Source organism: Anopheles funestus, chromosome X (genome assembly GCF_943734845.2).
Source record: "Anopheles funestus chromosome X, idAnoFuneDA-416_04, whole genome shotgun sequence".
NCBI classification, from domain to species: Eukaryota; Metazoa; Arthropoda; class Insecta; order Diptera; family Culicidae; genus Anopheles; species Anopheles funestus.
In genome coordinates, this window is record NC_064597.1 from 1,305,472 (window position 1) to 1,315,418 (window position 9,947).

At 47.8% G+C, this 9,947-nt stretch overlaps 1 protein-coding gene across 2 annotated transcripts; it reads left to right on the forward strand.

Annotated features, from left to right (window-relative positions):
• The first annotated feature begins 1,445 nt into the window (after positions 1 to 1,445).
• LOC125763694 (protein lava lamp) lies at positions 1,446 to 9,836 on the forward strand. Of its 2 annotated transcripts, none has more exons than XM_049427066.1 (7): positions 1,446 to 1,569; positions 1,751 to 1,895; positions 1,977 to 2,810; positions 2,879 to 3,002; positions 3,068 to 8,998; positions 9,087 to 9,359; positions 9,428 to 9,836. In XM_049427066.1, the coding sequence occupies exons 2-7, from the start codon at positions 1,827 to 1,829 to the stop codon at positions 9,496 to 9,498; spliced, it is 7,302 nt and encodes a 2,433-aa protein (XP_049283023.1). In that variant the 5' UTR covers positions 1,446 to 1,569; positions 1,751 to 1,826; the 3' UTR covers positions 9,499 to 9,836. The 2 variants fall into 2 exon arrangements, with proteins under 2 accessions (XP_049283023.1, XP_049283033.1); XM_049427076.1 differs by having other exon boundaries at positions 9,090 to 9,359.
• Positions 9,837 to 9,947: the final 111 nt, after the last annotated feature.

Consider the following 9,947-nt stretch of genomic DNA (forward strand, 5'->3'; position numbering starts at 1 on the left):
ATGAAGTCAGTTGGTGAGATAAACCAATTACGCTACGCCCCAGGGCTCGTGTAGTTTCATTTTAAAAAATTTCCCTAATGATAGGACATTCATTGGGAACGTGTTTGTTACTGCAACCTGCATACGGGAAGCAGCAGACTAAACATAATTAAAATAGGGACTGGAAAGTTACTGTAGCGAGGAATTAGACGTCAGCATGCGAGTTTATTTTGAAAATTTCATGCTTTCCTACTAGAATGAAGAAAAATATCTAGTTTTTATGTTTTAGATGATTATTTGTTAACTGTACGCCATCAGTTTTTCCTAATGTTTTAGACAGTTGTCATAATGTTGATGCTTTGTCCAAGTCGATCGAGTATAGAGCGTTGTACAAAAAGGTCTGTTTCAGTTTAAACTAGTTTGGAGAATGTAACTCTTTTTTTTCACCTGCTCAAAAGATTTATTCCAAAAGATGCTTTTCAATTTACTATAGAAAATGGAATTATTATACTAAAGAAAATTGAAAATGGGTATCTCCTGTTTGTGATCGAATGGTACGTTATGGATTTCAGATTTAAAAGACGTGCATATAGAAGAATGCCATTGTGAGCACCAGGAGAGATAATATCATCTTTGATTGGTGGATAATATGTGAGTTATTCGTTTCAAACAAAGTAAGCGAAACTCATTGCGTAGCCCAAAGATACCGAGAGGTCCAACTTTAGCTTTGCCACTCAAACTCTAGTAATTCAATATCATTAAAATCCATACAGCTTAAAACAACCCCACCAGGACTCACACAGTTTTTGCCCTACAAAGTTTTATTTAAAATTTAAAAGCAATCATCCTTCATCCATCCAAGCAACCTTAATAATTAACAAAGTCAAATAAATGTATGATAATATAGATGACGAGTATGGCGCAAATCGTGCTCGTTCGCTTGTCACGAACGGACGCGGAGAACCACGTGGCGAAACCACGTGCCGACGGCAATATCGTTTCGAGTCGATTTCCCTCTTTACTTGTTATATGTTATACTTTTCAAGTAACATTTTGAAAGAAACAGCGTATCTGCGAATCCTCCTACATCAGCTGCAGTGCATTTCGTGGACTGCATGTAATTTTAATTCACGAGACCATGGTTGCTATGGATACGCAGGCCACACGTGAGCGTTTGACATTTTATTACACAGTTGTCTATTTTAGTTGCCGTTGCACATTGTGTTACACTCGAGATATTCTTTCAGCTGGAAAAAGTGTACCTTTTACTGTCCATATATCTCTCTAAATAACTATCGCCTCTTCAAATATAATACAGAAAGCATATTTTCCATTTTACAACTTTAAATTAATGACTGCAATTGATAAAAAGAACACATTTTCAAATATGCATACACCTCTATATGCGGCGAAAATGTGACAGTTCTTCGGTTGCGGCGAAATGATGAATGGATCAACGAGTTCGCCCGTCGGTACTGTCAAAACATAAAGCAGTTGATGATGTGTACATCACAGACCACGAAAATGTTTTCCTGAGTTTAAATAGTATTATTTTCTGTCTTAAAGTTATTAACTAGGTAGCTTTACAAGGTAAGACGAAAGTTCCGCATCATACTATCCGCATTAGATGGTCTGCAAGTTTTGTTTTCTCCTAGTGTTTGCTGATGGCTATAACATTTACATGATAAGGTCAAATTCACACTCGTGCTGGATTGGAGTAATTGAATGCAAAATCACTATTCAAACAAATCATTTTCTATTTCCTTCACAGACTCCTACTGCAGGAAACATTCGTTTTGTGTTTTTTTTTTTCTTCTACATTTTATTCCGAACCTTTTCCCGTAACCATGGCCGGAACCAGCAACCAGGATGATTCCGATTTAGCAAATCTCCAATCAAGCTTCGACGAGCAGCAGGTTCGTGTTTTGATTACCCCTGTCGATACGTCATTTCGCTATGCACCATCTGCTAATGTTGTTACACCACCCACCCAACAGGCTAAAATAAGCGCTCTGCGTGAAATCATTCGCCAGACGGAGGCAGTGAACGATATGAAGCATGCATCGGCACAAGAGAAAGTGAAAAACATTGCGCAGCGGCTGACACACTTCAAGACGAAGGTTACTACCTCGCGGCTAAACCGTGCTAGCAGCATCGGTTCATCGTCCCAATCACTGGCCACCATCGACCAGGGTGTTGCTCTGAAGGATGGTCCAGTTGATGCCCGGCCTGATCCGCGCAGTCCTGCCTTTCCTCGCGGTCGTTCCGAATCATCCGGTATGGAGAAGTGTTCGCTGCTTCGTCAGCAGATCGAACAGAATCGCCTTAAAATGGCGGAACGAGAGTCAAGCCAGCGGGAGATCGAGGAGAAGGTAATTGAAATCAAGCACAAGCTTGAAGCGACGCAACAATCGCTGGACCGATCGAGCACCACGTGCCTTGCGGAGATTGTTTCATCGGTTGGCGACGGTGGTGGGCGCGACCCGGCGTTCGATCTATCGGATAGCTTGCGGCGTTCTTTTAGTCACTCGTTTCTGGATCCTGGCCCGGCACACGAAACAATTTCCACACCGATCAAACCGGTCAAGGACAGTGAGGAACAGTTTAACGAAGAGTTAATAAAGTTCGAGGACAACGTTCGCCAGGCTCAGGTAAAGCGAAAGAGCGATGAAATGCTGGAGCGACGAATAACGACGCTGGAGGACGATTTGCACGAAAAGGAGCGTGTTATTGACGAGCAACTGCGAGCATTATCACTGCTGGTGAATAGTTTGCTCGAAGAGAACGATAAATCCGATCTCGAGTTGGTAAAGGAGTTACACAACTTGCAGGTACGTTTGGTGGTAAAGGGTGTGGTGAGATGGAATGTATTAATTACGTTTCCGTTCTTATTTGCCAGACGAAACTGCTCCAACAAAGCTACAGCATTTCTACCGATGAAGCAATATCACGATTGCTGGAATCGTACGGATACGATCCACTGCAGAAAGCTGCTGAACGAAAACAGATACAGCAGCAGGCAGGTATGTTGTGTGCTACTTTTCGTTATTATGTTCCTTTCAGTTAAATATATGCAATGAAATTATAGCTTCCACACCACCAGTACGGCTTGATCAACATGAAACGTCGGACGAAGCTAAGGTACAATTGTATGATGCGCTGGAGAAAATCGCCACGCTCGAGCAAGCGCTCGCATCGCAGGATATCGAAATGGAACGCATGAATCAACAAATGACCGACTTGCGCCAGTCACTGGAAGAAAAAACAATCGAGCTGAACGTAATGACAGCTAACGTATCGGTGCTGCAGGAGAAGCTGAAGACGAGTGGACCCAAACCACTGTTTCCGCGATCGGCCGACGAGGAGCTCGAGTCGGAAACGACCAAACTGAAACAGCAGCTTGACGATTCGAACAAGAACATGATAAAATGTAAGCTAAAGATCAAGCAACTACAGAAACAGGTCGACACATTCAAAAAGACGTCCAACGTGCACGAAGAGATCGCCAAACTGACCGAGGAAAACACTTCCCTTACCCAACGGCTTGCCGAGATCGAGGAGCGCAATACAACCGACACCCGATACGATGCTACCGATCCGAAACCGGTCGGTCCGGAGCTGCAAAAACGCATTGAAATGTTGGAACTGACGTGTCAACATCAGGCAACTGCTATGCAGCTGCTCGAGGAGCAAAAGAACGATCTGAGCGAAGATCTAAATCGCACCCGAAACGAACTGCAATCACTCACCGACCACGTGACCGTAACCGATGGGGACGGTGATAATGGGCGCATCGCTAGCCAAATGCTGTCGATAGAGTTGGAGGAAAAGCTAGAAAAGTGTTTGGCGGATAAGAGCGAACTGACGAAGGTGCTGCACAGCTGGGAGACGGAAAAGTCGGAACTGCAGCAGAAGCTGAAACGTTACGCGGACGAGAATGCGGAACTGTTGGGCAAGATCGATAAGCTTAGCTTGGAGAAGGTGAGCTCGGCGGAATCGATCGAAATACTGGAAAACTTGACGCTGCATGAGAAGCAGGAGATGGAAAACTCCGAAAAGCGTGCCAAGGCTGAGGATGGCGCAACGGAAATGGATGATTCGGACGAGATTGTACGCAATGTACTGAGCGGTAAGGAAGACTTAAACGAAAGCTTGCTTAAGCTCATGGAGGAAAGCAAAGAGCTGATGGATAAGGTGGAATTATTCACGGACGAGCGGCGGGAAGTGTTGGAAAAGCTAGACGCGATTTCGATCGAAAACCAAGCCTATCTCAGCGAGCTGGATAAGCTGAAGGAGGCAAACGAACAGCTGCGCACGTACAGTGTGGAGTTAGCATCAGCCAAATCCGACCTGGAGGATAAGCTGCGGGTAATTAACGAAGAAAAGGAAACTATCCGTCAAGAGCTGGACACGGTGAAGGTGCGCAAGTTGGAAGGGGTTGAAAGCAGTGTGACGCCCAGTAGTGCCGCCAGTCTACCGGCACAGATGACGATGAACACAACCGAAGAAGCGTTCGATAAGGACGTCTACCAGCAGTCGTTGATGGCAGTGGAAATGGAGATAACAAATTACAACAAAAACAAGGACAAACAGAAGAAGATGCAACTGGCAAAGAAGCTTACAGTAAGTGCGAAAACATTGGTGACGATGAGCAGGCAACTGATCGATGAGTATGGTCGCTGTAAAGATGAGCGTACGGCACGTACTGCCTGTAATGATAGTACCATCAGTACGCTTGAAACAAAGCTGGCCGAAACGATTAAATGTCTCGAAAGTAAAGCTTCCCAGATAGCGCTGCTGCAGGAAGAGATAGCGATGTTAAAACACGAGCTGGAGGTGGCGTACGAAAAGAGTTCCGACGATGAGCCAGAGCTGCTAAAGGTGGAGCTGAACAGCAAGAACGATGAAATTATGCTGCTGAAGAAGGACATCGATGCGCTGGTCGATGCCAAATCGTCCGAACTGCTGCAGATACAGCACCGGCTGCTGGAGACACAGCAGGAAAATCATCAGCTAAAAACGTACACGACGGAGCTGCAGTATCAGCTGGAGACTGTTTCCAAGCAGCAGGCAATGGAAACGGAAACACTGAACCGGCAGATAGACCAGCTGCGTACGGAGTTGCGTAATGCTACAAGTAATGTGCCGGAATCTGCAAGCGAAGAGCTAGAAGGTAAACTGCAGCACAAGCAGGAAACGATAGATACGCTGAACGGGCAAATCATTGAGCTGTACCGGACGGTGGAAGAGCACCAGACGCAGGTGGACGAGTTCCGGACGCAGAAGGAGCAGGTTGAGCATAAGAATGAGGAACTGCTAGAAAAGTTGAAAAAGTTTGCAGCCAATCTGAAGAAGAAAAACGTCCAGTGTACCAAGTTGGAGAAAGATATTGAAGCGTTGAAGGAATCTAACCGGAAACTTAACGAGCAGGTGGCACACATGGACACAGAGTCGACGCCTACCAGTGATGTGAGCGAGCTAAGCCAAGAGAAGGAGCAACTGTCACAGAAAATGTATCATCTGAACAATGAGTTGCACCGATTGTTGGAGCAAAAATATCACATGGAGTCCGAAAGCGAATGTAGTCGCGACGAGTTGCGAAAGCTCAACGAGGAGCTCACGGTGGTACGGAGCGAGCTGCAGAGCAAAACTGACGCACTGCAGTCGCTAGAGGCGGAACTGCAGGCGTGCAAGGAGGAGATGCAAACGATGCAAACCGAGCTCGCCGGTAAGAACGGTAAGATTGATAAGTGCAAAGCCATCATCAAGGAAAAGATAAAGGAAACGCAACGCCTGCAGGAGCGGGAACGGCGTGCCGCCTACCTAGAGGATGAGTTGCGCATGACCCAGAGCAAGCTGGAAGACTTCCACAACCAAACGCTCCTGTTGGGCAGGCTGAAAAGTGAAAAGGAAGAGCTCAACGCAACCGTACGGGCGGAACAGGAACAGTGCAAAAACATGGAACAACAGTTGGCTAATCTGCGGCAGCAGTTAGCGATTGTGCAGGACCGTAATAATACCCTGGTCGAACAGCTGAAGCGTGTGGAAAATTGGGTACAGCGGTACAGTGAGAAATGGCGCAACCGGCAGGAACAAACCACGGCACTGAGTATGGAAGAATCGATCGAAATACCGTCGGATGTGTTTAGCTGGCTATCGTTGCTGGCGGAAACGGACCGGGACATTACACAGATGCTTGCGCGGCAGATCGAAACAGTTAGCGCACTTGAGAATAGTCTGCAAAACACGGAAGAGCGTGCCAAGCTAGCTTCAAGCGAAATTGAATACCTGCAGACGCGTTTGCAGTCAGTTACCAATGAGCGCGATCAGTACGCCGTGTGCTGCTCTGAGAGGGATCAATCGTTAGACGAATTAAAGCGAGAGCTGGACACTAAAGCTACGGAACTTCAAACAGCAGTTGCTGCAAACACACTAATGCAATCACAGCAATCTGAATTAACTGCTGCCCTTAATGAAATCGAACGGCTTAAGGAGCACATGGACAGATCACAGCAATCCGAACAGACAGAACTGCGTAACGTGGTAGAAACCGCAAACCGGGAGCGTGTAGCGATAGAACAGCGTCTGAACGAAGCAACCCAGAGCAATGCTGAATTGATGGAGGAAATTGCAACCTTGCGTGACAGTGTACAATCGCTAGAACAAGAGCTTGATGTAGAAAGAAACAATATCACACGGGTAACCGAAGCTACCACAAATCGCCTCGAAGAAATAACGCAGCTGCGGGAGTCACTGTCCGAAGCGGAAGAACGCTACAGCAAGCAGTGCGATCGATACAAAGACTACGAAATGATACAGCTGCAGCTGGTGGAGGAAAAGCAACAGAAGGAGCAGTTGAACGAAGCGCTTAAGCAGCGTGAACAGGAACTTCAAACCCTGCGATATGAGTGTGATGAATTGCGGGAACATCAAGCTGATGCGGGCAAACTGCAGTCGATCGAGATGGAGAGCTTGAAGCAACGGTTATACGATATGGAGCAGATGCATGTCGGTTGGGAAGCGTCGCTGGTGCAATTCCGTACCGAAAACGAAGCACAAGCAGATGAAATTACCCAACTCCGTGACATGATCGCGTCGCTCGAGCGGCAAACGCAGGAAGACAAGACGAACATTTCCATCCTAACCTCCCTGAACGGTGCGCTGAACGAGGATTTGGATATGTTGCAGCAACAAACTGGGGAAGCAGAGCAACGGTACCAGTCGCTGCTAGATGAGTTGAGTCAGACCAAGTCTGCGCTGGGCGTGGCGGAAGCACAACAGTCCCAGTTACAGCAGCAAACCGATAATGCGGACGTACGCTACCGTACACTACAGAGTGAGTACGAGCAAAACAAGCTGGCGCTGGAATCGGTCACAGCGGCTGTGCTGGAAAAGAGCAACGAAAAGGATCAATTAACCGAGGCACTTCAGCTCAAGGAGCAGGAGTGCGAGAAGGCGCACCAGCAGTGTACCGAGTTGCGGGACGAGTGTGATAAGTTGCAGCTCACACTCGCCGAAACGAAGTCTTCCATGTTACGGCAGGAACAACCGGTTACGGAACCGAAACCGGAACACGATCTCGGCATGTGGGATGATGCCGATGTCGGTTGGGGTACGGTCGATACGGCACGGCTGGAAGCGCTGGTTCTTGAAAAGGACGAACTTATTCAGCAGCTCGGTGCGGAGAAGGACCTGATGCAGCAGGAAATTACCGATCTGAAGGTAAAGTCGGGCAAGCTGCTACGCAAGGTGAAGGAGTGCAAGGTGAAGTTGGACGCACAGCAGACGGAGTCTGTTGGTGGGCGAGCGGCAAGTACCGAATCGCAGGACGCACTCGAAGCGAAGGTGCAAAAGCTAGAGCAGGAGTGTGAGGTACTGGTGCGTGAGAAGGAAGCAAACGTGCTGAAGCTGGACATGCTGGAATCCGCCTGCGAGAAGCTGACGGAAGTGAAAGAGTACCAGGACAAGCAGATCGAGATGTTGCGTGAATCGGTAGCCACCGCTACCGCTTCCCAGGAGGTGGAAGAGCTGCGGCAGAAGGTCCAACAGATGACGGCGACGTTACAGACGCGCCAATCGGAGATAGCGCATCTGAATGCACGCTTGGAACAGCTTACCGCTGAGGTGGAATGTATTGACGAGTTGCGGGCACAGCTGACCGAAGCACAGTGCCAGAATGTCCAACTACAAACGAGTGGTAGCGTTCAAGCGACGGTGCCACCATTCCACGACCCTGCCCATTCCATGGAACTGCAGTTAGCCGAACTGGAGCACAAAAATCGATTGCTCGAGCAGGAAAAGATGGAAATGTCCGGGGAACTAGAAGCACTAAATCAGCAGATACTGCACGATCTTCAGTTCGAGGATCGGCTGAACAAGGCACTGCTCGAGCTGGACGCGAAAGGTGTAGAGATACAGATGCTACGTTCGACACTGGAACAGCTTCAGCAAGCCGATGGAACAGTAGCAACAGCCAGTGCAACGTCCACCGATTCAGCTCCAGAGCAGATCGCTACTCTGCAAGCCCACATCCAGCAGCTGGAACGCGAACGTACCGAACTGTGGCAAAAGCTGACGGATGTAAGTGAAGCAAACTCCTCAACATCAGGTGCAGTTGCCCAGGTTGATGACGCAACTGTGCGGGAAGTTCTCGAGCGGCAGGAAGTCGAGATTGTGACGCTCAAGGAACAGCTTGCATTGCGTAGCGCAGAGTACGCTCGGCTAGCGGCACGCGTAGATCCAACCAAACTATTCGCCTCCGGGCTGAGCGGCAGTGAACCCGTCCCGAAACCGGAACAGCAGCAACCACAACCACCGGCAGGTGACCGGGTACCACAGGCCGAACTAGAGTTAGCTCTGTACATGATCTACCAACGGGATATGCGCTGCGATGAGCTAGAGCTGGAACTACGCAACCTGCTGCAGGAGCGTGACACGCTGCAGCTACGTCTCTCGAACGCACTACGCATGCACGAAGAGTTTAAGATGCGTTTCGCTGGTGCAATACCCGCAGAACAAGGTACAAACAAACACAATTCGCAAATGTTTTAAACCCTTATCTGATCGATTTTGCTTTCGCTATCTTCATTTGTATCTTTGAAACACAGCAGAGTACGGTACCTCGGGTGAGTGTTCAATCGATGCATCGCCGGACCGGTCACTCAGTGGATTGCCGGTTGACGAACGGCCGATTTCGAGCCTGTCCGGTCCACAGGACCTTACCTCCAAACTGTCCGAGCTGCAATCGATTAGCTACTCGAAGGAGAAACGTTGGCAGGAGGAGCGTGAGGAGCGAAACCGTCAGCTAACGCTGATACAGCGCGACCTTGCCAACATGCCAGTCGAGGCGGCAGCTAAAATTGCCGGTACGGACGTTACAGGTAAGTGCGATTTCTGCCACTACACAATGATTGCAAGCTCACTTTGCTACCATTGTGGCATTTTACAGCGGACACAGAAGCAACCACACAGCAGAGCGCCTCCACGGTGTTGCTTAACTGGATACTGGGGAAGAAATAGGCATACGGAGAGATGTCCGTCCTACTACAATGCTAGTTATAACGTAAATTGTTTTTGTTTTGTTCTTGTTTCTATTGTTTATCTCCCGGTTCATTACGATATACCGCAGTCCACCACGATTGTAGTAACACTGCCCGGACTAGTAACCATATCCGTTAAGCGTGAACATTTTTGTTCATATAAGTGACTTGTTCGCAATGGGCATGTCAGTCTCGGTAGATTACTGTCATGCGAGCGGTGGAAATATGTGTGTGTGTATAGTAGAAGTGTATCTCATACTAAACCCCCTTAGTAAAACAAATGGTGTATAATAAATCATTGTTTGGAAGAAGCTGTAATACGGTTAGATGATGATTTTTGCCGGATTTTCTTCGCTGGTTTCTGCTGTTAATATTGGCGATCTTAATAATGAGTAATTGCATACTTTCAGGCGGAATACTTATACCACA